The 26,038-nt window shown below is 41.1% G+C and overlaps 4 protein-coding genes across 5 annotated transcripts; 3 read left to right on the top strand and 1 right to left on the bottom strand.

Moving 5' to 3' along the window:
* Window positions 1-2,095: 2,095 nt before the first annotated feature.
* LOC121746843 (60S ribosomal protein L24) lies at window positions 2,096-3,665 on the bottom strand. Its single transcript, XM_042140783.1, has 5 exons — window positions 3,530-3,665; window positions 2,915-2,990; window positions 2,731-2,832; window positions 2,493-2,641; window positions 2,096-2,397 (listed from the first exon to the last, which is right to left on the bottom strand). Exons 1-5 carry the CDS (start codon window positions 3,538-3,540, stop codon window positions 2,244-2,246), a joined length of 492 nt encoding a protein of 163 aa, XP_041996717.1. The 5' UTR covers window positions 3,541-3,665; the 3' UTR covers window positions 2,096-2,243.
* A 4,879-nt stretch (window positions 3,666-8,544) lies between these two features.
* LOC121749143 (RING-H2 finger protein ATL13-like) lies at window positions 8,545-9,036 on the top strand. Its single transcript, XM_042143740.1, has one exon. The coding sequence runs from the start codon at window positions 8,545-8,547 to the stop codon at window positions 9,034-9,036; it is 492 nt and encodes a 163-aa protein (XP_041999674.1).
* An 11,179-nt stretch (window positions 9,037-20,215) lies between these two features.
* LOC121746902 (RING-H2 finger protein ATL56-like) lies at window positions 20,216-21,055 on the top strand. The gene has a single exon (XM_042140857.1). It carries the CDS (start codon window positions 20,379-20,381, stop codon window positions 20,883-20,885), a length of 507 nt encoding a protein of 168 aa, XP_041996791.1. The 5' UTR covers window positions 20,216-20,378; the 3' UTR covers window positions 20,886-21,055.
* Window positions 21,056-22,553: 1,498 nt separating this feature from the next.
* LOC121747181 lies at window positions 22,554-25,459 on the top strand. Of its 2 annotated transcripts, none has more exons than XM_042141177.1 (5): window positions 22,554-22,912; window positions 23,419-23,562; window positions 24,452-24,566; window positions 24,976-25,091; window positions 25,189-25,459. In XM_042141177.1, the coding sequence occupies exons 2-5, from the start codon at window positions 23,506-23,508 to the stop codon at window positions 25,231-25,233; spliced, it is 333 nt and encodes a 110-aa protein (XP_041997111.1). In that variant the 5' UTR covers window positions 22,554-22,912; window positions 23,419-23,505; the 3' UTR covers window positions 25,234-25,459. The 2 variants fall into 2 exon arrangements, with proteins under 2 accessions (XP_041997111.1, XP_041997112.1); XM_042141178.1 differs by having other exon boundaries at window positions 22,589-22,912; window positions 23,419-23,503; window positions 24,990-25,091.
* The last annotated feature ends 579 nt before the right edge of the window (window positions 25,460-26,038 follow it).

Below are 26,038 nucleotides of genomic sequence, written 5' to 3'. Positions count from 1 at the left end.
CCTGCTACAATTGAGCAACGTGATTGGAGAACACCAAATGCACGTTCTACATCTTTTCTACATGCCTCTTGCCTCATAGCAAAATATTTTGTCTTTGGGGTACGAGGCTCATGAATTGTTTGCACAATAGTAGACCATTTTGGGTATATTCCATCAGCTAGGTAAACTGAAGAAAAAGCAGCCTGATAACTCGGAATCAATTATTGCTACTCTAGAAAAACAAAATGAGCTATATACTGCAGGCATGAAACAAGCAAACGATAATATGTTTATGTTTTTGAAACAACAATAGAATAGCCATGATCTCAAAACTGTGAAGGAAGAAAATAAAATCATGGCTATGGACTTGAGCTCCATAGTCGATCCTGATAGTCGTGCTTATTTTCAAGCCGAGAGAAGACGCATTTTACAAAAAAGAGCTCAGCAACAAGAACAACCAAATGACTATGCAACTAGAACATATCCTCCGTACTTCGATAATATAGGAGGTTCTGGTTCTGGTTTACCGGATTATTAGATTATGTTTTTCATTTTGTTATTGTAATATGTTTTTTTTTTTCTTTTCTTTTTTTTTTTTTTTTTTTTTTAAAAAGGAGGATCGACGATGGTTCCCCATCTACCCTCCGATGTGACTCGGACCCCCGACCTAACAGTTGGAGGTGAAGCGTCTTACCCCGTAGGTGCGCTTCGTTGTCATTCTGGGCCCACAGGCCCAAGGAGAAATTAATCCCCAAATCTGCACTTCCTAGGATTCGAACCTGCGACCTCCTAGGAAGTGAAAGCTCCCTGATATCAACTCCCAAGCCACTAGAGCAGCTTGGTTGGATTTGTTATTGTAATATGTTGTTTGTCTTTATTTTAGTTTTATGCCGTTGTAACATAATTTCCATTTGTAGGACGTGTTATGTAATATGAGTACTTTTATTACTAAATATTGTACTATTATTTAATTTGTTATATTATAATATTAAATACTAATATTACAATTCATACTCAATAAAATAACTAATACTCAATAAATTATTCAATAAATTATATTAAACATAATTTCACAAATCACACAAAAAAATAATTAATGCTAATAATTTGTATAAAATAAACTAAATATCAATTAACCTTTTCAACTAAATATTGATAAAACCGTATTAAAACATATAAATACTATGCACCATTACATTGATACATATAATAGTAATTAATTAGCCTAATTCTCAAATAAATACTCCACATATGTTTAATTGGAGGTGGTTTAATTAGCCCATGTCATTAAATATAATCTATACCTAATTTTCTCTCTCTCTGTCTCTCTCTCTCCCAGCGCCGCATCGTCTTCTTCCCCTTCTCTGGTTTTTCATTTCTCTTCTCTGCATCTCTGCTTTTCCTTCACATCTTCTTCAACCATCTACAACTCTCCACAATTGTTGCTTCCATTCGAAAATACAAAGGATGAGGGAGCTAATTGCAAATTTCAGGTACTTCAAAAAGTGAGATGCAGTAGCTACAGTGCTACTGCATCTTTGGAGTGATACTGTTCAAAAACGCAAAAATGGGACGATTTGAGATGCGTTTTAGAGTATGATTGGAGGTGTTTTTCACTGGAAATTTGCATTTTGCAGCATGGTTGGAGATGGCCTTACACCGATTAAAAAATCTAAATCCAGCATCCTATATAGTAAAATATGCAGAAAATTATGAATACATAAAAGAAATAAGTTGCGAGTCTCTAGTAGTACTAGGATAACATCACACTATCACACCAAATAAAATAGCACACTTGGGAGATGGCACGAGAATTTAGAAGATGTTGTTTTGTTTGTTAATTGATGAGAAAAAATATAATTTTATAATTAATATGAGAGGAAACTTTTTTTAAAAGAGAAAATATGACATCTTTTATAGGACAAATTAAAAAAGAAAGTGCGCCATCTACTATGAGACGGAGGTAGTATTTGACTGTTTGCTGGCAGGTTTGGTTTAGGGTTATGTTTTAAACCAAATCGCGTCTACTTCAGAGTACCAACTGGACTAGACTAAGTGAAAGGAGATGTCGGTTTTGAAACAAATAAACATAACAATACAAGATGATTAACCAGACTTTAGAAAAGGTACGCTATTTCTAATTGAAACAATGTCAAATAGCATTAGTACAAGATAAAATGATTTGAGCTCAAAATAAAAATCAGCTAACAAAAGCAATCGAATATATGGAAGCAACGGAGAGTAAAGAAGCAACAATGTGCTTTTCAACGTTTGCCGCCACCACCTCCGATCTTGGGTCCCTTGGGAGCTGCTCCCTTGGGTACGCTGGTCTTGCCCGAAGCCTTTTGCTTCGACAAAATTTCAGACTTCTTCGCCTTTTTCTCATCTTTGGTTTTCTTAATCCTCTCCTTGATTTCACTGATAACCAAAAACATTCAATTACAAACCATCTTAACCTGCTCCTACTCAGTAATACTATAAACTATCCTTATTTAGAAATTAAGGTTGCATACCGTAGAGCAGCTTCACGGGCAGCATCACGAACTTCTGGCTTCTCAGAACGTTTCTTCTGAATGACTTCTAAGGTAGCACCAACAATGGACCTTGAGTAAGGCTTCTTGGTGGCACGGCGCCTCTTCTTGACAGCTTCAGCAGCGGCGTCCTGTGTCAATCATGGAACCATTTAAAACTCTAATGTGTTGAATGACAGATAAATAACAAAATAAACCAGTGTCATCAAGTGTTGCTTACCTTCTTGTGTTGCTTACGGTACATAGCAGTCCATGTAAGCTTAGCAGGCCTCAGGCGGTTGTGGAAGTACCTCTTGCATTTAGAGTTAACGAATAGAAAAACCTACAACACCAACAAACTCATTAGTTTAACCACGCATCAGCACAGAATTAAAAGGCAACTGCTGGCAATGCAGATAACCCACCTGAGAATCAGAGCGGATGAACCTGATACCCCTTCCAGGATAGATCTTGGCACCACTAAAACGGCAAAGCTCGGTCCTGATCAATACAACAGGATTACCACATGAACATATAGCAAATTCAATATTTGCAATACAGTAAAAACGTACATAGAAATGACAAACCAAATTAGAGAATCAAACACAAGCCAGGTGTTGTCAAAGTTATAATCAAATCCATATATGCCAATTGAGTGAAAATTTTCAATCACATTTGAAAATCAGAGGTAAATTCTAGAACAGATGGGGACTAAAATAAAACAAATACAGAAAATCCAACCCAGCAATCGGCTTCCTGGAGTATTTACAGTGCTAATCAAATCGAAACAACGTACTGATGGATAGAACAAACAAATCGACCAGGATAAAAGGGGATTTTTCCTAATACGAGTAAGATCTAGAACAGAAAATCAACGGAAATGAAAATATAAATCGCACAGATCCTAAACCGCGAACCTTCAAATCTACATCGCAAATTGATACTGAAACATAACTAACAGAAAAATCCAAGCGCAACAAATATCTACAGGTTCAATACTTCTCAGATATAATAATCAATGCTAAGAGATTCCGACTTACTTGAGAACCATGGCTGCAGAATAACGGTGAGCTAGAGCCGCGCAGTGATGTTGTTTTCTGGAGTTGCAGAAACCCTAACTCGTTATAAGGAGCTGCATCAACTGAAAGCCAAAGGCGTGGGGTTTTTAAGCCCATTTCATATTCATCATAATTAAGCCCAATAACCTATACACAATATCACTATGTTTTTTTACTCTGATAAATTAGTAGTAGTATAATAATTACTATAGCTATAAAAATAATTACTATGAATTTCATGCGCGGGAATTCATCTATGTCTAAAATTCCAAATCTTTTACATAACTATATTAATGAGTGCGCATGATATAGATTTTGTAAATAACTCTGAAAGTGTGTCGCAATAACAAATCATGATTATAATAGATAAAAATTATTATAATTGTAAATTTTGTTATAATGATATTAAGACTAGCTTAGGTGTATAAAACTTGTGGGTTTGAAAAGTTCATGCTTGGAAATGAATTTTAAATATCTAACAGACACATTCGTAATGAATTTAAAGTTCATGCTTGTTTTCATTGTATATTGTTAATATAGTAACTACTCAAAGGGATTAAGTTTTTAAAAAACTATTCCCTCCGTTCCATATTAATAGAATCATTTTTTTTATTTTGAAAAAATTCCAACATAATTGAGTCATTTTCATTTTTGACAAAAAGTAATCATCTCTCTTACTTTATTCTCTCTTAATCTTTCTTACTTTATGTTGAGAAATAAACACATGCAATCACGAATATGAAAGAGAATGAACACAATAAATTGTTTACCCAGTTCGATACAATGTGTATCTACGTCTGGGGGCGATGCCAAGCCAGGGATTTCACTATAAAATTTCAGAATAAGCATAATTTAACAATGAGGGAGCACCTCTATTTATAAGCAACTAAAGAGCCCTAATTCTAGTCAAACTAGGAAACATATATCACAAGGAAAAAATACTTCAAGGAAACAAATCCTAAACATGGTAGGAGATAAATTAGGCTCCATAATTAACAATCTCCCACTTGGAGACTAACAACTCCTAAACAACCATTTCCTCGTGATCTCATCCCTTCATCCGCTTAGCATCGCCTAACTTTCTCTTCAAGTTCCAAGGCCAATTGAAGCTATGCATAGCTTCAATTTCTCTAAGGTCACCACCTTAGTAAACATGTCTGCAGGATTCTCACTCCCAAGTATCTTCACAAGTTGCAGGATTTTCATCTCCACTAGGTGTCGGATGTAATGATACTTCAACTCCACATGCTTTGTCCTAGAATGAAACGCCGGATTCTTCGCCAAGAAAATAGCACTCTGACTATCACTGTAGAGTATGCTACTCTTGTTCTCTTTCCCAAGTTCATCTAAGAAACTCTGCAACCACACCATCTCCTTGCTTGCCTCTGTCGCAGCTACATATTCAGCCTCCGTAGTAGACAAAGCAACGGTCTTCTGCAACTTAGAAGTCCATGAAATAGCAGTACCACCATAAGTAAATACATACCCGGTTCTGCTTTTCTCCCATCAAGATCATTGGACGCCAAGTCTGCATCCACATAACCTGCCAGCTCGACATTCTTGCCATTGAAACATAAGACAATTTCTGTAGTACCTCTCAAGTATCGAAGGATCCATTTAACTGCTTCCCAATGTTGCTTGCCCGGATCACCCATGAACCGGCTCACTACTCCCACTGCTTGTGCAATATCAGGCCTCGTACACACCATTGCATACATAATACTGCCAATTGCTGAAGCATAAGGAACTTTCTTCATTTCAGCACGTTCGTCTTTTGTACTCGGCGACTCCTTCTTTGACAGCTTAAGGTGACTGCCTAAAGGCACACTTACTGGCTTCGAATTATCCATGTTGAATCTTTCTAAAACCTTACCAATGTAAGTAGCTTGCGAAAGATACAATTTTCCTGCCGCCTTGTCACGCTCGATTCTCATGCCCAAAATTTGATTAGCCTCTCCAAGATCTTTCATGGAGAATCGTTCAGACAATTGCCTTTTCAACTTATCCATCTCCTTTTGATCACCTCCTCCGATCAACATATCATCAACATATAATAACAGGATAAGATAGCTCTTGTCAAACCTCTTGTAGTAACAACAATGGTCAGCGTAGCATCTTTTATAGCCAATCTCCATCATGAATCCATCAAACTTCTTGTACCACTGCTTTGGAGCTTGCTTTAAACCATACAAGCTCTTCTTCAACTTGCACACAAGATTTTCCATTTCTTTTACTACGAATCCTTCAGGCTGTGTCATGTACAACTCATCCTCCAAATCACCATGAAGGAATGTCGTCTTTACATCCATCTGATGTAACAATAGATTTTCTGCAACTACCATACTCAACACTAAACGAATAGTAGTTAGTTTCACAACATGAGTGAACACATCTGTATAATCAATACCGTATCGTTGCTCAAATCCCTTGACAACCAGCCTAGCAGTAGTATTTACATAGTAGTATTTACATACAAACTGCAGTAGCAGTTTCAGCAAAAGACACAAAAAGAGACATGCATTAATAAAGCATACTAATTCCCAAACACACCTGTCCTGTAAACCTTCCTTACGGTATTCATCAATGAGGCATAGAACATAGCCAAGTCGAGCATTGGCTGGCATCCCCATAAACACTTCGAGGCGCTGAGGTTTGTCGCCTAAAATGTTGCACCAAAGGTAGCGCTGGGGAAAAGTTAGGCCCTCCACCGTCCCAAGCTTTTCAAAGACGTCCTGCCTTGCTTTCCCTATGTCAAAGTCATAGCCAATTCGTGCAGAAATCATCTCCAGACGCGCGTTTGTTTCGGCATGAAGGTTCCCCAGGAACTCCATGAGAACTACATCACTTGACTCCTTCTTGCGGCTGCCAGAACTTGTTTTGTTGATCGACGCTTCTTTGCCGCCATTGCCCGAGCTAGTATCGTTCACATCAGTGTTACCAGCCACGGGACTATTTGGATCAATAAAGTCTTCAAACGAAGGGTAGTAATCGTTCTCATTGCATTGACTACCACCGGCCAGTTGGGAACGCATTTGAGTTGCGGCAGCCTCTAAATCCTCTGACCCTCTTCCAGATGCTCGGTCTTTGCCGAAGATTAACTTCCAGGTTTCCCAAAGAGGCCACGACTTCGAGCGCATATGCTTGGCGTCTTTATCAGCCTAGGTGGTTGACAATTAAATTAGTAGCAGAAGTAGAGGATGTGGGATATATATGAAAGAAATAGCAATGACAGATGCCTAAAAAATCTCCATATCGAAACAATTTGGTCCCATTGATCATCGGTGCAATCTATCTTATAATCACCATCTAGACTAAACCCAACCCCACTTCTCGCCAAAATGTTTCGCAAACATCCGTAACTCTTCTTCCAAGATGAGATTTTAGATGTTATGTGAGGGGTACCTTTCAAGTCGCTATTGGGAAACTCTGCACGGATTACATCTTCATATTTAGTTTGATACCCAGCCCGGAAACCATTGTCGGATTTCCAGCCCCGTGCCACAAGTTCGAGCAACGTTGCCGCGAGTATTTCTTCTTCCCTTTGGGTCCACATTCGACGAGAACGGTCCCCTTTGCGAAACTTCTGTCGGGAGGAGCCAACAAGCACTGATAAAAACCAACAAAACACACAAAATTCAGACATTGGAATACATATTCTACTCGAATGCCTTGCAAAACAGCTGATTCAATGTCTGTAAACTGTAAAACCGACTGTCAGATCCCAGACTACTTGAACGATTGCTCCATGGTCGTTTCCCTTTTGCCTTATCACCTACAATTCGCACACGTAGAGGAAGTCAGTTTTTGCATACTTTTGAAAGCTGGACATCACAAAGAAAGTTGTATACATTATGGAACTCTCGATAAATAATGTAGTATATCATATACTCCCTCCGTCCCGCACTACTAGCACATTTCCTTTTGGGCACGGAGATTAAGGAATGAGTGATAGACAAAGTCAACAATTACGGCTATAGGTATAAATTGTTACTAAAAATGGAAAGAGTGCAAATAACTTGGGAAGCCCAGAAATGAAATAAGTGCAAGTAGTGCGGGCCGGAGGGAGTACAAAATAGATAGATACACAAAATCTCATCGTTTAACCAAAAATAAACATCGAGCTCTCGATAAATCACCACGTCGCCCAAATATGTATCAATCGAACCTAATGCTAAAAGAAGATTTGTGGGTTTTAGGAATCAGACCCAAATGCACACAACAATCATCAACCAAAACATGAGCCAATACAACGATTCAATTGAAGACCTTTTCAATAATATGGTCAAGCGCTGGATTGTGTGGTTCCTACCTCTGTTCAGCAAGAGGCTCGGTTCCATGTCTTCTTCTGGGTGAATGAATTCGTGACTATCTTCAAATGGGTGAGTGAATAAGCGTCTGCATTCCCCAATTTTATTTCATCCGAAATAATTCAAATCAGTACAATTGCCTCGCGGTAATACTTGGCGGGATGTGTCGTAATTGCCAAAAATTTTGAAAGGGCATTTTTGTCTATTTGTAAATCTGCATTATTCAACTAATTAATAAAAATCCGAAATATGGAGTGGACGGCCGAATTCTTGGAACTAAAACACATGAAATGACTCTCTCATCCCTAGGCCCCACAGTTTTTAGTCATTTAAAATTATGGATCAGAATTTATCATGCTCTTCCCATATCTAGGACCTTGAACATGCCCTAAAACTTGTCATAGTAATTTGTGTGTACAATTATTTACAAATCGACACAGGTCAGGTCAAGTAGCAGTTTTGGAAAATCCAAATCGCCAACTGCTCGAGATTAACTTTATTTGAATTAGGAAACTTAGTTGCACATTGGCGCTGATGAAGTTCGATTCTTCCAAAGTCAACTAAAAATAATTAATTTCCTGAATAGTTAAATAACCATCATTAACTCCTGATTGCAATTCCACATTTCGTAGTAATTTCAATTTAAAATCTTGAAGATTCAGCTTTCTCTCAACAAAAAAGTATGAAAAAATGGGTGTTGAAATCAAAGAAAGCAGAATCAGCCCCGGAATTCTGCTAACCATCATAGTAATCGCAGTCATCTTCTTCATCTCCGGATTGCTCCACCTCCTCGTGAGATTCTTGCTGCGGAGAAACTCCGGCGAATCCGAGAGCTTTACCGCGGTTGAAGGCCAGCTCCAGCAGCTCTTCCACCTCCACGACTCCGGCCTCGATCAATCCTTCATCGACACTCTCCCCGTTTTCAATTACAACGCGATCATCGGCGTGAGGGATCCGTTTGACTGCGCCGTCTGCTTGTCGGAATTCGAGGCTGAAGACACGCTGAGGCTGCTCCCGAAATGCAGCCACGCTTTTCACGTGGACTGTATTGGCACGTGGCTGCTGTCTCACTCGACCTGCCCTATTTGCAGGGCGAGTTTGGAACAGGAATTTGGCATCTGCTGCTCTCCTGTGGTTAGGGTTCTTGAATCGGAGAATGTTGGTTTCTGGGGTACAAGATAGCAAAACCAGACGTAATACAACCCAAAAGAAGGAATACAAAAGAGGAAACTGAACTAGAATGAGATTACAAATGCAAAAACGAAACAGTAACCGTGAATAATGTTTAAGCCGAGTCGAGGAGGCCTCTTCCCGCAAGACGAGATACGCCCCGGTAGTGCTCTTCAGTTTGGCGTGTCGTCCCCAAAGGTAAAACGACTACGTCTCTTTTGATGCAGCACCGCAATCAGCAGAGCTCCGGCGAACTGGATGGAGGAGAGAGCAGAGCTTCGACAGAAAGACAATGCAGAGAGGGAGAGAGCTTATGCTGTAATGCTTGTGAATGATGTAGTCGCTAATGCAGTGGAATGACTAGCCTATTTATAGGCCGAGCCACCATGCAGGGTCAACCAAGCCATGAAGGCTCATCATGGCAGATCCGTAACCGCCGACGGTTACGAGCGTGTGGCAGGAGTGTGCCATCCGTGTGTGGAGCGTGTGGATTTCTCACGTGGCAGCCGTGACTGTGCCTCGCTTGACGACGTGTCAAGCCACTTGGATTGCTGACTCGGCGGTGGTCTAAAAAGAATAGTTTGGGCCAAGCACCAAGCCCAAAGACCACCCAAAGACCAATTGCCAAGATCGAGATCGGGCCCGGGCCCGAGGCCCGCGACCGCGACCGCGACAGCGGGCTCGGGCGGGCGGGCGGCGGCGGTGCGCGCGTGTGCGCGCGTGTGGGCTCTTTCACCCATCTTGATCCACTATAATTATTAAGTAACATAAAGTCACTTAATTTATACACATTAAAAGATGTGTTAATCCTCCAATGTGGGATAATTAACACTAGTTAATTATTCCCTAAGCTCCAACTCCAAGCTTTAATTAAAAGCTAATTATGTCCAACTTTAATCCACTATTTCTCACTAACCGGAAATCGGATTTGAGAAAGTGAATATACTACATTTATCTACGTAAAATGTAGATCGATGGTATGTCATTTAATTTCACAAAATTAAATGTCTCGTCACATTTATTATTTGGTCAAAATCCATTGACCGGGCATATTTTAATCCATGATTTTTTACAATCCCCCACATGAGTGGAAATAGCCGAATGCATATGCATGCAGACACAAGCTCAACCCTCACGAGGTATATAAGCATAAGGATAGGTAGTCGTTGGCTTTGAACCCTCCATAGTCGACACCATCGGATACACAGGCGGCTTAGTAGCGTGATGCTTTGAACTAATCCCCCACGGCGTGCACCGAGACAATGGTGTTAACGCTTAAACACCTCAACCTCATCCGTTCTCACGTTTTGTGTCCATTGCGGTCTTGGACACCACTTTGGATTCATAAGTGCGTTTTATGAAGCGACCACACTTCGCACTTATATAGGTGACTCTTACTCAAGTACCTTGCCATACTTGGTCTCTTTGAGAACTCCATCTCTTTGAGATTCTTAAGAACCATTAGAAGTCATAGACTTGGCCTTTACCACTATGCAAGTTCTCCAACACTCTATTGCTCTCTAGGGAATAGATATAGTTGAGTGTTTCTCATGAACTCTCATAGCTTAGTTGTCCCTTTGAACCAAGTTCTTGGGATCTCCAGTCATCATGGTTGGGTTACCACTATGATAATTCTTTAGTTTGTGGATTTCAAACCCATTCCCTCTAGCAACTTATTCATTTGATCAGGTTTAACCCTTTGGTTAGCGGATCCGCTAGATTATCTATTGACTTCACATAGTCAATTGTAATCACGCCAGTTGTGATCAAATGTCTCACGGTGTTATGTCGTCGACGTATATGTCGAGACTTACCGTTATAGAAACCATTGTTTGCCCTTCCAATAGCCGCTTGGCTATCGCAGTGGATTAGCACTGGTGGCACTGGCTTAGACCAACATAGAATATCTTCAAGGAAGTTCTTAAGCCACTCGGCTTCCTCACCCGCCTTATCTAAGGCAATGAACTCCGATTCCATTGTTGATCGGGCTATACATGTCTGTTTTGTGGATTTCCACGATACAGCACCACCCCCAATAGTAAAGACGTATCCACTTATTGAAAGTGAGACTCTATTATCGGATATCCAATTGGCATCACAGTACCCTTCAAGTACCGGAGGTATCTCGAGAAGTGTAGCCCAAGATTTTGAGTATGTTTTAAATATCTCAAAACCCTCACAAGAGCTCTCCAATGCTCTTTGCTTGGATTGCTCGTGTAACGACTCAACTTGTTCACGACACAAGCAATGTCGGGTCGAGTGCAATTAGTTAAATACATAATGCACCCGATGACCTGTGCATACTCTTCTTGTGCAACGGGCTCGCCTTTGTTTTTGCTCAAGTGAACGTCGAGTTCAATTGGAGTCTTAACCGGCGCGCCATCATAGGCTTTGAATTTATTCAATATCTTCTCAACATAATGTGATTGTGTTAAGATGATTCCATCATTCGTCCTTAGAATCTTCATTCCAAGAATTACATCGGCTAGACCCATGTCTTTCATGTCAAGTTTCTCTTTAACATGGCCTTTGTATCGTTAATTACTTGAGTGTTGCTACCCAAGATTAACATATCATCAACGTATAGACACACTATAACATGACCGTTATTAGTGCTCTTGATGTAGACACATTTGTCGCACTCGTTGATTTTAAACCCGTTTGATAACATCACATTATCAAACTTCAAGTGCCATTGCAATGGCGCTTGTTTCAATCCATATAGGGACTTTACGAGCTTGCATACCTTTTTCTCTTGTCCAGGTACTACAAACTCTTCGGGTTGTTTCATATAGATTTCATCTTCTAGTTCACCATTTAGAAACGCGGTCTTTACATCCATTTGATGAATCTCAAGATTGTGCAATGCAGCAATAGCGAGAAGCACTCGTATAGATGTAATCCTTGTTACAGGTGAATAGGTATCGAAGAAGTCATGTCCTTCCTTTTGTTTAAAACCCTTTACTACTAGTCGGGCTTTAAATTTATCCACTGTTCTATCGGCCTTAAATTTCCTTTTAAGTACCCATTTGCAACCTAGAAGTTTCGCACCTTCAGGTAGATCTACCAACACCCAAGTGTGGCTACATATTCGCCTCCTCTATCGCTTCGAATCATTTTGATTTTACAACCAAGTTGATTCTCAACCTCGTTCTTATAATTTTTGAACGCTTCTATTGCTTCATCTTTACTTCTTAAAAGATAAATGTAGCAATACCTTGTGCAATCATCTATGAAAGTGATAAAGTACTTTTTACCACCTCTAGTTTGCACCATCTTTAAATCACATACATCCGTGTGAATTAATTCAAGGGGTTTTGTGCTTCGTTCAAAAACGGCAACTTAGTCATTTTTGCTTCAAGACAAATTTCACATTTATCTTGATTATCTACTTCATTAGCCTTTAGTAAATCTAAATTCACTAATCTTTTAATGGCTTTTGAATTTACATGTCCCAATCTACAATGCCACAAATTTGAAGACTCGGTCAAATAAGAGGAAGTAGATGCTTTATTATTATTAGCCAATGGCTTTGGAACACGCAGTGTTGCTACACTAAGCCTGAAAAGTCCGTCGGTTACATAACCTTTTCCGAGGGACTTCCCAAACTTATACAATGCAAACCTATCGGATTCAAATACAATTTTAAAACTCTTATTCACTAGTATTGATCCTGAAACTAGGTTCTTCCGGATGTCCGGAACGTGCAGCGCATCCTTCAAGGTGATTGAGACGCCAGACGTCATCTTGAGGATTACATCACCAACTCCGAGGACTTCAGACGAGGCTTGATTCTCCATGTTTATCTTTCTCCCTTCAACGTTGTTGTAGGTGGAGAACATACTCCTATCTGCGCAAACATGTGCAGTAGCGCCGGTATCAATATACCAGCCACCCTTGTTGTTGTTAACAAGGTTGACCTCTTCAGTGACCACAGCAATGAGGTCGTTTTTATCCCAGTCCTTGAACTCCTTCTCAACGACGTGGGCAGCCGGCTTCTTCTTCTTGCTGCGGCAGTCCTTTGCAAAGTGGCCTTGTTTGCCACATTTGTAGCAGTCGCCTTCAAACTTCTTTGAAGGCTGTTTTCCCTTCCCTTTGTCACTTGGACGGTTTGGGCGAGGGCGTTTGTTGGAGGGACCGCCCCGCTTCAACAGATTGGCTTTGGCTTCAAGTGGGGTGAAGCCCTTAGCCTTTTGATCACTTTTGCGCACATCGGCCTCAATGCGCAACTTCACGATCAAGTCTTCAAGGGTCATCTGCTTTCGTTTGTGCTTGAGATAACTCTTGAAGTCCTTCCAACTGGGAGGAAGTTTGTCAATGATCGTGCACCTTAGGAACTTATCGGGCAAGGTCATCCCTTCAGCCACTAAGGAGTGGATGATCATTTGGAGCTCTTGGACTTGCTCCATGTTGGGTCGAGAGTCGACCATCTTGTAGTCCATAAACTTGGACGCTACAACCTGTTCAGTCCCTGCAGCATTATCTATGCTATATTTCTTTTCTAGGCTTTCCCACATTTGTTTAGATGTGGTTACATTGGAGTATACATTGTACAAACTATCATCTAAAGCACTTAGAATGAAATTTTTACAAAGGTAATCTCCTTTCCTCCAAGCTTCATAATCTGCCATGACTTCGAGCCTAGTCTCTTGGTCGCTTGGTGCGGGCGGCTCGTTTTCAGTGAGAAAGTTGGCGACGCCCAATGTTGTCAAGTAGAACAACATCTTTTGATACCACCTCTTGAAGTCTGACCCTCCAAACTTGGGTGGTTTCTCGGCAGGTGGCATCATTCTTGGTGCCAAAGGTGCCGCAGTTGGTCCTTGGAAGGAACCAATTCTGTTGCCCCCGAAGGAGCCAACAACGTGGTTGGGCATAGGGCCCCCACCATTCATGTTAGGCATAGAGCCCGCCATGAACGTACTATCCCCGAAGGGACTAGCACTCGCATGAGACCCGAAGGCCCCAGCATTCGTGTGAGGCCCGAATGCCCCAACACTCGATCCATTAAAGGATCCGAAGGAACCACTAAAAGTGGAACCAACCGATCCACTCGAGGTGGATCCACCAGTGAGCCCAAGGGGGTTAACGAACTCCCAAGGGGTTGTTGATGAAGAGGGATAGCGTCCGGGAGTGGGCATCATCGTCGGAATCGACGACGTATTGACCGGTCCAGTGGTCGCCATGGTGGAAGGAATGGCGGCGGTGGTGGCGGCAGCAGTGGTGTTAGATTCCGTCGACATCTCCAGCAAAGGTGTTTTAAGTTTCGAAATTATTAAGTTTAGTTTAAAAGGTCCAAATCCCTTCAAAGGCAAGTTATCTCGTCATGCGATTGTTGGTTTGTGGGGTACAAGATAGCAAAACCGGGCGTAATACAACCCAAAAGAAGGAATATAAAAGAGGAAATTGAACTAGAATGAGATTACAAATGCAAAAACGAAATAGTAACCGTGAATAATGTTTAAGCCGAGTCGAGGAGGCCTCTTCCCGCAAGACGAGATGCGCCCCGGTAGTGCTCTTCGGTTTGGCGTGTCGTCCCCAAAGGTAAAACAGCTACGTCTCTTTTGATGCAGCACCGCAATCAGCAGAGCTCCGGCGAACTGGATGGAGGAGAGGGCAGAGCTTCAACAGAAAGACAATGCAGAGAGGGAGAGAGCTTATGTTGTAATGCTTGTGAATGATGTAGTCGCTAATGCAGTGGAATGGCTAGCCTATTTATAGGCCGAGCCACCATGCAGGGTCAACCAAGCCATGAAGGCTCATCATGGCAGATCCGTAACCGCCGACGGTTACGAGCGTGTGGCAGGAGTGTGCCATCCGTGTGTGGAGCGTGTGGATTTCTCACGTGGCAGCCGTGACTGTGCCTCGCTTGACGACGTGTCAAGCCACTTGGATTGCTGACTCGGCGGTGGTCTAAAAAGAATAGTTTGGGCCAAACACCAAGCCCAAAGACCACCCAAAGACCAATTGCCAAGATCGAGATCGGGCCCGGGCCCGAGGCCCGCGACCGCGACCGCGGGCTCGGGCGGGCGGGCGGCGGCGCGCGCGTGTGGGCTCTTTCACCCATCTTGGTCCACTATAATTATTAAGTAACATAAAGTCACTTAATTTATACACATTAAAAGATGTGTTAATCCTCCAATGTGGGATAATTAACACTAGTTAATTATTCCCTAAGCTCCAACTCCAAGCTTTAATTAAAAGCTAATTATGCCCAACTTTAATCCACTATTTCTCACTCACCGGAAATCGGATTTGAGAAAGTGAATATACTACATTTATCTACGTAAAATGAAGATCGACGATATGTCATTTAATTTCACAAAATTAAATGTCTCGTCACATTTATTATTTGGTCAAAATCCATTGACCGGGCATATTTTAATCCATGATTTTTTACAGAGAATTCGGTGGAAATTGATTTAGAGAGACAGGTTGATGATGATGGTGAGAAGACTGGGGAAAATGGGGAGAGAGTTGATGGCGGCGGCGGTGAGGGAGGGAGGGGCGGAGGCGAGGAGGTGCTTCTCGATGGGGTCGATTTCTTATGTGATGAAAGAGGATTCGTTGCTTAAAGTTGCTATTTCGAGTCATGGGAATAAGCGGGATTTGAAGAAGCGTGGTTTGGGTCATTATTCAAGGAGAGAGTTTAACGGTTTTGATGCGTTTAAGGTTGTTGGAGCTCAGAGCGGCGGCAATGGCAATGGCAATGGCAATGGCGATGGCGGCAGCTTGTGTAAAAGAGAGAGTTTTTCTTTGTCGAAGATTTGGTTGAGAGAAAAGGGTGGTGATGCCGCGATGGATGATACGAGAAGGGCGTTTTCGTTCCGGTGGCTGAGCCACCGGAGCGCGGCGGTTGAAGGAGGAGCGGACGCTGAGAATGGCGGCGGCGGAGGGGTGGATTTTGATGAGGAAATTGGGATGCAAAGAGATTGAAAATTTACTATTTTTAAATTTTGTTATGCATTTTCTTTGGAGTAGAAGAAAATAAGATATTCATAATTAGAGATATACAGAGATATTTTACTCTTTTTTTTTGCCTTCATAAGGCTATCCACAATGGCGCCTAGCGCACCGCCTAGCCGAGCGCCGGCGCTAGGCGAACCATTGCAGCTTCCGAAAACCGCCGAGCGGTTTTTCGGAATTAAAAATCGACTAGCGCTAGGCGGTCGACGGGCGCTGGGCGATCCGCTCGGCGCCATTGCAGCGTCGGGATCGCCCAGCGCATCGCCCAGCGGTTTTTTGTTTTTTTTTTTAAATTTTCGAGACACTATATATACGCGATTTGCACTTCATTTTCATTCGCACCACTTGTATTAACGAGTACTCTCTCTATCTTAATTTCTATACAAGATCAACACCGAGAAATGAGTAAAGCGGGTGATGGTAGTGGAGGTAGTGGGGGGGACGCTGAGGAGTACGAACGTCGAATGGCCGAAGCGTTTGAGGCATATACCAACCGCGAGATAGACCAATGGATGCAAAGAGCCTTGCAGCCGGCGGTACCTCGGCCAGTTGTCCATCGCCGACAAGCGATTGATCGTGATCACGTAGCTGCACATCAGCGCCTATACGAAGACTACTTCGCAGAGGAGCCGCGGTTCAACGCCAACATTTTCAGGCGACGTTTTAGGATGAGCAGAGCCATGTCTATGCGTATTGTTAACGCCTTGGAGCAGCGATATCTGTATTTCCGCTTCAGGCACGATGCTGCTGGTAAACCCGGCCACACACCAATTCAAAAGTGCACTGCGGCAATCCGGCAGTTGGCTTACGGAGGAGCGGCAGACATGTGGGACGAGTACCTCCACATCGGTGAGACGACTTCCCTGGAATGTTTGAAGTATTTCTGTCAAGCCGTGATTGAAGTATTCGGTGATCAGTATCTCCGAAAGCCTACCCGCGAAGATTGCCGGGATCTGCTGAGGATGCATGGGGAGCAACATGGGTTCCCGGGAATGTTAGGCAGCATAGATTGTATGCATTGGGAGTGGAGGAACTGTCCCGTTGCCTGGAAGGGGTTCTACACGACCGGCTACAAGGGAAAGAATCCCACGATGATCCTCGAGGCCGTAGCTGATTACCGGCTGTGGATTTGGCATGCGTATTTTGGGATAGCCGGTTCAAACAACGACCTAAACGTCCTCAACTTGTCGCCCCTATTCAACGAGCAGTGCCAGGGCGTCGGTCCGGCCATTAGTTTTGTCGCCAACGGCAACCGGCATGATATGGGCTACTACTTGGCGGATGGGATATACCCTAGGTGGCCCATCTTTGTGAAGACGATCCGATGCCCGGAGATGAGAAGAAGGCCTACTTTGCGGCACGGCAGGAGTCCGCGCGCAAGGACGTGGAGCGCGCATTTGGTGTGCTCCTGGCTCGATGGGCGGCGGTTAGGGGTCCAACGCGTTTGTGGCACGTCGACTGCATTGCTGATATAATGTACGCCTGTATTATCATGCACAACATGATTGTCGAAGATGAAGGTGTACAACTGACGGATTGGGCCAACGACGATAATGAAGCCGGTCCAAGCCACAGCGTGGCCGTCCCCAACGCACGGAGTGGGGTACCTCACGATGAAGCCGGCCTCCTCCAAGCACATGCCGACATGCGCCAAACGGAAGCTCATATTCGACTCCAAAAGGATTTAATTGAAGAGTTATGGGCACGGAGGACTGCTCGGAGTTAGTTTTTTTTATTTATATAATTTTGTAAAATGTACTTTTTTTTAATGTAATTTTTATTATTAATGTACTTTTTTAAAATTTTAGTACTTTTTTAAATTTATTGTACTTTTTTTTAAATTAAAATAGTATTATTAATGTTTCCCGTATATGTCTCGTAAATTAAATTCCGTATATTGTGTTATTAGTGATGTGGCTATTGATGTGGTTGGGCTATTTATGATATGACTAGGCTATGGCTGAGCTATTTCTGATGTGGCAGGAGGATTTTTAGTATTGATGATGTGGCAGGAGGAGTTTGTGGCTGGATATGACTGGGCTATTGCTGGGCTATCACCACTGTGGATACCCTAATTACTCCATTTGTTTACCTAGTGAAGCAAAGGAATTCGAACGAAAATGGAGTACAAGTTAATTTCACTGAATTTTGGGACGATTCACTTTAATTAATATTTGTGTAACAATTTTGATGTTTTCCGGTGTTAAATTAAATGAATTTTCAAGCCTCGCATTACTTGCGGCGATTTAATTTTTATTAAATAAGTGGAGTTGTTGCGACTTGCGAGTGAGCTTAGATTGCTATATAGGCTTAATTTAGTTTTTTCAGCAAACCAAAGGCTTAATTTAGTTGGTTTCAAATCAAAATTTTGAGTAGAAAATCAAGGGTGTACATAACTGGTTTATTATATAATTGGAGACAAATATTAATTTTTGGATCGTTTAGTATTTATGTACTTTATGAATAATTAGACTCATTAAATAGAGTGTCTCCTAGGGAAGAAGTAAATAGAGGTATTACACAATTTTCACATTTTTTCTCATTTTGAAGAGGTATTGATGGAGAGATAAAATCTTATAAGTACCATATTTGTCTTCTTTTCATGAAAATTCATTCTTCAAGGGGAGGTATTTAAGAAGGTATATTGCACTTTATATTTTTAATGCATTTTGTACTATTATTTTATTTTTTAAAAATGATTTATCTTTCTATGTACCTTTTTCCGTTGTAATGTATTATTGTTTGGAAGGGTATATTTCACTTTTTGAGAAGGTAAATAGATGATATATCTCTTTTATTTACCTTGCCCCTCCTCCCTCTAGCCGCCTTCGCCGCATTTCTCCCTTGCGGCCGACGGCGCCCACGGGAGGACCCCCCGGCATCGTCTGCTGGGGCCTCAATCTCCTGCGAGGCAAACTCTTGTGGGGCGCTGCCCGAACCGCCCTCACTAGACGAGTATTGGCCACCCGCCGTGTGCTTCGTGCACTTCGAGGTTGAGCCCGAGCTGGACCAGACACCGCCGGCCCACCTTTCCTCGTCTTTGACGACCTCCCAAACATCGACATATTTGAATTGTTTGCCGGTGTTGTCGAACTAGACTCGCAAAGCCGACCTCATAAAGTCGGCTCCCGTGGCTCCGCTTTGGTAATGAGCCGCTTCATTTTTGTGGATGGCGCAGAATCTTTTGACATCTCTGTCGACTCGGTCAAAGTGAGCCCGGAGCATCTTATATGTGCGGCGGCGGGACCCCTTCGACTTAATCTCGTGGTAGGCCTCGGTGACCTTTTCTCAGAAGCACTTCCAGGGTTGTTGATTCCCGACGATGGGATCGTACGAGATGTTGATCTAGGCGTTGTACACCGCCAGCGTTTTTTGGGGCCGTGCGGATGCCGGCCTAGATCCTCCTTCTCCTCGTCCGCCTCCACCTTCGCACTAGAGCTTCCACCGCCTCAGCCTCCTCCACTGCATCGGCCTTTTTCCTGAGTGGGATCAACGGAATAATCCTCCCGAATCTGGGATAATCCCTGCGAATACCTCGGGGCGGAGGAACGGGCGTATGCATCTACATCAAAATGGGGTGGTTGGTACCCCCGGCGTCGACGAACCATGTGCCTGGCGTCGACGAACCGGAACCACCACTGAGGACATTGTACATGCCCCCAGTCGCCGAACGCATTGATGTCGAACCCGCATGAGCCGCCACCGCCAGAGTTTACGTCGCCGGATATTTTGTGATGAGAGGTTAGATGAAAATTGGAGAGGAAATGAAGATGATTTGGGAAGAATAGATGTGTATTTGTATGTGAAATGAGGATGAATTAACAGTATTTATAGAGTAAAAAAAATTGAAAAACGGTAATATTACCGTTTTTCAATTTTTTTTTATTTTTTTAATTTAATTCGAATTTTTTTTAAAAAATGAATTATTGCGTCAACGTGACGATGCCACTCGCGGGCCGGCGAGTGGGCGTCACGCATGGTGCTGGAGCGCGCCACGTTGCCTCGGCGCGTGGCGAGACGTCTCGCCATTCGTCACGGCGGAACGGAACGCGGAACAGGCTGGGGATGAGACGGGGCGCTGCAACACGTCACGCCGCCGTCTCGTCTGACGGAATACGGGCCACCCATGTGACGCGTTGCGAGTGGCTTAATTATATAACCATAGGAATAATACTATGGAATCACCAAAAAATTCTTTCCTAGTGACGTGAGATAACAAAATTGAGATAAATTGGTGGCGCAAATTGTCCTCTCCCTCTCTCTGCCAAATCCAAATCACTTTTCCCCAAAAGAATTGTAAAAAAAAAGAATATCACATCGTTCACCCCTTCATCTCAAAATCACCACTACATCCGATTCAAAGAACAAAATCACCAAAGGAAATTTACACGATGCCCCAACCAAACCAGCCGCCGCCTCGTGTGCTGAGCCGGAGCCAGAGGAAGCTCCTCCTCTTCTTCCTCAAATGCGTAATCATGGCAGTCGTCATGTCCCTCTTCCTCTTCTTCCTGGGTTTCGCGGCAATCGTCCTCCTCAACTTCCTCTTCATGTCCAACACCTTCACCCGCCGCCGCTGCACCCGCCTCCTCCGCCCCGCCCCCGCCGACCCCGAGCCCTTGCCCGATTTCGACGCGTTTCTCCCCGGCGTCGCGTATCGCGTCGCCGATTCGCCGAATTCGTCGGATTGCGCGATTTGTTTGGAGTCATTCCTGGAAGGGGAGAGCTGCAGGGAAATCCCAATTTGCAGGCACTTGTTTCATTCGAATTGCGTGGATAGGTGGATTGGGAGGAAACCGAATTGCCCCGTGTGCCGGACCCGGGTCGACTTGGATCCGCCTGGCGGAGACCGGTGGAAGAATGTTTGGGCGGTTAATTTAGAGGAGGGCGCTTCTTATTGATGAATTAGAATGTGTGTAAGTTTTTTGCAAGGTGGTAACTTTTTTGTTTCTTTTGAGCTTAATGTATATATTACCTATCTTTGAAGATGATCTGATGTGGTTGAAGTTTTTTTTTTGTACATTTCTTTTCTGGTTTTTGGTGGTTATATATATGTCTATGAGCATAGTCACATTGATGTGAAGAATTGTGAGTTTGTTAGAAGGGTTGCATTAGAGCAGTGAAGAATGTAATATTGGCTTGTTAGAGTTGATATTCTTGAAATTTACTGCTAGTTAGGACTTTAAAATATTGGCTGATTAAGCTTTCTTTAAAATATTTGTTAGAGCAGTATGTGGCTGCTGGCCTTCATATAATTTTGGGTGGGTATGAAGTCGTGTATTTATCGTAGGAGAAAAACTCCCAAAGCCCGAGCCGAAGGAGATAAATAGAATTAGAGACTGTTTGCTTTGGAGGATAGTTTGAGTTTAGTATTCCATTTCAAGGATCCAAGTTTTATAACTTATCAAAGTTTGTGGTGGATTAGCCTGGATCATTTCTATTTTACGATTAGACATTGGAAATGATCTGACTTGGTTCTTGCAAAGCAAGTTTTCTTGGTTTCTGCCTTTTGCTCATCACTTTCTATGTAGTGCCAGGAACATAGATCTAAACAAGTTTTGTTGATATAGAGAAATGGACAGGGCTCTTATTGCTAGCTTTGAACGGCTGCTGTTTTTGTTGTTCATCGATCTTCATCATCTTCCCATCTGTTGTCCATTTTCATCTTGTATGGAAGTATCTGTAGGTTGTGCATTTTGGTAAATTTTCTATGGTTTTTACTTTTTAGTTGGTGCAAGTGGTAATATTCCTATGCAGATAATCATATATAGTTGAAGATGTTTGGTCCTTTTATTTGACATTTGCTTATGGGAATTCTTTTATACTAGGGTGAATTTGTCAATATGAACTGTCTTGTAAATTGGCTGCCATTTTCTTCAGTGTTAAACTACTGTAGACAAATGAAGCAAAGGGAAATCAAACAATACGGAGTAGAGTACTACTCTTTGCTCGGCTTCCAACACAAATAGTAACAGATAAATGTTGATATTTATAATTGAGCTCATTGTAATTTGTAATTACATTCCCATATTTGGACTTTCAATTATTTTCAATAATTTTTTTGGTTAACAGAAAAAAGGGTCGAGCCGGCATGCCGCGAGAATAAGTTTCAATAATATCCAAACCCTTCGATTTGGAGTAAATTCATCACTTCTATACTTTTTTTTGCTGTAGTTTGGAGCCAGAAAATCATTTATGTCGAAACTCAGAATTGACTTTGAAGCTTACTGTTTTATCCTCTCACATTTTCAATTGGTAGAAGAAGGTCAATGATTAGATTGGTGGTGGAAAGGGAGGAAAACATACAATGGACTTTAAAGCATTCAATTAATCTTGGATTTAGCATCGAAAAGTGAAAACATGTCAAATTCTTTCCTCCAAACAAAAGTTTAAATATCGGCAAAAAATTGGAAGATCTCTTTCTAAATTACTACTACTACTACTCGTTCCTTTCTTTAAAAATAAAAAAAATTATTAATTTTTGTTTTAGTATGTTGCTTAAAATTTAAAACTTTTTATTTTGGCAATTTTTTTATCCACCACTCTCTCTCTCTCTCTCTCTCCAATCGTGCACCAAAATTCAAAAGTTTCTATTTCTAAATTATGGAATAGTACTTTATTTTACTAAAAAAATGGATAATGTACTACTAAAATAATGGATAATGTATCCCTAAAAAGAATCGAATGCAAAAGAGAAATGTGCCCAAAAAAGAGAAGAAATTTGATGGAAAAGCGTTTGGGTGGACAGAAGATCCCAACGTCGTCATCTCATTCAATTCATTAACACAATCCTTCAACTCCACACACACACACACCGAAAATCGAATCCAACGATGTTACTTGCAACGACGCCGTTTGCCAATGGGAGCCTCCCCTTCTCAGCACGCCGATCATCTTCCGCTAATTCTCATTCCTCTACTGCTTTCGAGTACGTCCAAGCTCTCCTACCTTTTACTCTTCCTTTCCCGCTCTGAATCTCTGTTCTATTCGATGCCCATGAGAGGATTCGTATATCTTCTGTAGATTGTGGAGAATTACATCTTCAAGGTTTCCAATTTTTGTATGTGGATTATGATTTTTACGGAGTATAATTTATCACTTATTTGCATAACTGAATCTACTTCGCCAGTTAATTAGTCAATGTGTGGTTGTTTTATTAGTTGATTGGTAACCCCCAAATCTCCAATTTCTTGGAATTATATATTAGTACTACTTGATTGGTATCCCCTTATCCTCAATTTCACTTGCTTTGCATGATTTGATGGGGTAGTAGTCTGCCATTTGAACTTTTGTTTTTTTATCATCGTCAAAGATTCATTAAAAATAAAATTGTATAGAGGGTTTTAAGCTTTTGTAGAGTGTTCCTTTTTCTGAGGATAGGCGATTCGAGTAGTGATATTTAGGTGTTTTAATTAGCTAACTTCTCTCTTCTAGGTGGGAACTGCAAAGAAAGCAAAATGAGGGATTGTTTCCTCGAAGAATAACGGGGCAAGCTATCCGTGTCTTGGCAAATCCAAATGTATGCACCACACCAGGCTTTTGCATTTTTGGTTTGAATTTGCTCTAAGATGTTTTGAGGTATGTTATTAGTGATGCGACCAATGTATAAGTCTCGCAGTTGCACTCAATTCATGACTACCCGTTGCTTGTTGTCTCATGCTTACCTTATCCTTGTTTTAGCACACATGTAATTTTATAGTATATCCTTTATAGACCTGATACCGAGCAAGTATAATGTTCTCGGTAGGTAAGAAACTAAGCGTGGAAAGCAGCCTAAGTTAACTAAAATTCGAACACAAATCCTAGTTAAATATATACATCAATATGTAGAACTCAAGAAACATGAAGTGATACTAATATATTGATTTACATAAGATTACAAAATGATTCATAATCACCTGATATCACACTCAATTAATTTTGGATGTCTAGTATTACACCGAATTTGGTATAGCTCGATTCATTACTTGAAATTTAGTGCAAAAGTGGAGTAAGGTTGGAGGAGAAATGTTGGTGAAGTTTTCAAAAAAAAGTGTATTGATATGTGTTGGAGTCGCACTCAACGCATTAGCAACAGTTTATACTTCTTTTCATTCCATATTTGTGATTTTCATCTTAATTATTTCTAAAATATAGAATTGAGGCGTTTTGTGGCTGCCCATAGTTTTACTATCTTACAAGAGCTGATTGACTGCCAAGGTTTAATTTTTTTTCTTACTACTATATATTTTCATGTGCATGAAAGCAAGGCACATTATAGATATTTGGATAACAGATGTGCTGGAATTATAAGTTTATGGTAATGAAAATTGGTTTAGAACACACCTTTGAATGAAATAGCTATGTTGATTCCACACCGTAGTATTGTCTAGTCCATTGAGTTGCCATCTAGCATCTTTGTGACCGCCCTTTCAGTTGATGCTTTCTTTATTAACAAAATCATCTTCCACTTTTGGCTGATATACAGGCATCTTCAGAGAAAGGAAAATCTAAAAAAAGAAGTAATAATGGTCGATCCTTCAGAAGCAAAGAGATTAGCAGCCAAACAGATGGAACTAATCAAAGCAAAAGAAGAATTCAAAGTGAGTAAAATTCTAGTATTTTAATAGAAATTTCTTGTTCCTTGCAATTATCGAGTGATGAAAAGTGGGCATGGCCCTGAAAGTTCTTTTGAGCATTCTTAAATTCAAGATTCCTTTCAATTCAAATCTATGATCGATAAACATGTGAGTTATAGTTGTTTTAAATTTTCAGTAAATTCTAGAAATTCTACTTTGTTCTTGCTGATTGAATATTAGTGGAATACCATCTTCTAAACATTTAAGGAACACATAAAGACACGAATCATTTCAACTAATTTCTACCTATGAATGTATGAGTCACAAGAACTTGTTTAGAAGATTCGTTTTGGAATTTATTGCATGCTAGACTTTATTTTAAACATACCAATATTAGTTCTAAAAAATCAGGTAATTAATCTAATTTATAAAGTACTGCTTTCACAGAGAAGGCGACAAATTGAAGCTATTAATGGTGCATGGGCAATGATTGGTCTTACGGTAGGATTAGTCATCGAAGGTCAGACGGGGAAAAGCATTCTAGCTCAGGTAACTCTTTTACTGGTATTGCTATCCAATTTTAGTTGAAAATAGTTGTCTACTTTCTGTTGTCTGCTTTGTCACTGGACTTCGATTTTGATTACAGTTAGCCGGATACTGGGACGCTATCGTTGGGTTCATTGTCAGATAGGTTTCAGTAACAAGATTTTTTTTACTGCTGATACATTACCCTCGTGGATCGTTTCATTGGAATTATGCAGATTTATACACCAAGCTTTTCTGCTCCCACTTTTTATAGTTGCTCTGAATTAGATGAAATGATTGTTTCAGATCCTTGAAGAGTTGATAAATTCTGGAAATGGATGCAAACTTTTGAGAAAAGATTGAATAAATCTTTTTGTTGTTTTGAGTTAAAAGATTGAAATAAAAATAACCATTATCAATTGTTTAAGTGAGCCTTATTGTAGCTCACTAGTAACTTGTAGTACAACTATATGGATTAATATTGCACTCTCGGTTCATTGCCGCCAAATTATGAATAATTCGAGCAACTTTATAATTAGCTATTTCCTTGTGTTCAAAATATCTAATATTCATTAATGAATTAAACTTATTAGTATACTAGAATTAAATTCCTACTAGTTAGAGTTTACTTACAATGACACTTTTGTCTTAAACCTCTTTAAGGGATATAATCGACTTCAACTTCGATCTCTCTCTTACTTTATCCTTTCATCTATTTTTTTCTCAATCATACTTTATTCTTTCTTCATTTTACTAAAAATTACTACCTAAAAGTTTGTGTCCAAAAGAAATATGTCGCATGTAATTGGACGGAGGGAGTATAATACTTCTAGACATTAATCATCATTGTCCAATATGTCAGATTTTTTTGGATTAGAAAAGATCTTATTTGTTGACAAGTTAAAAGTATATATGTTCACCGTAATACACAAATATAAAAAATGATCATTTTCGAAATCTCATCTACAAGA

This window comes from Salvia splendens, chromosome 9 (assembly GCF_004379255.2).
Source record: "Salvia splendens isolate huo1 chromosome 9, SspV2, whole genome shotgun sequence".
NCBI lineage: Eukaryota > Viridiplantae > Streptophyta > Magnoliopsida > Lamiales > Lamiaceae > Salvia > Salvia splendens.
Note: the sequence above shows the minus strand (reverse complement) of the source record. Positions and strands in the feature narration are given on the sequence as shown.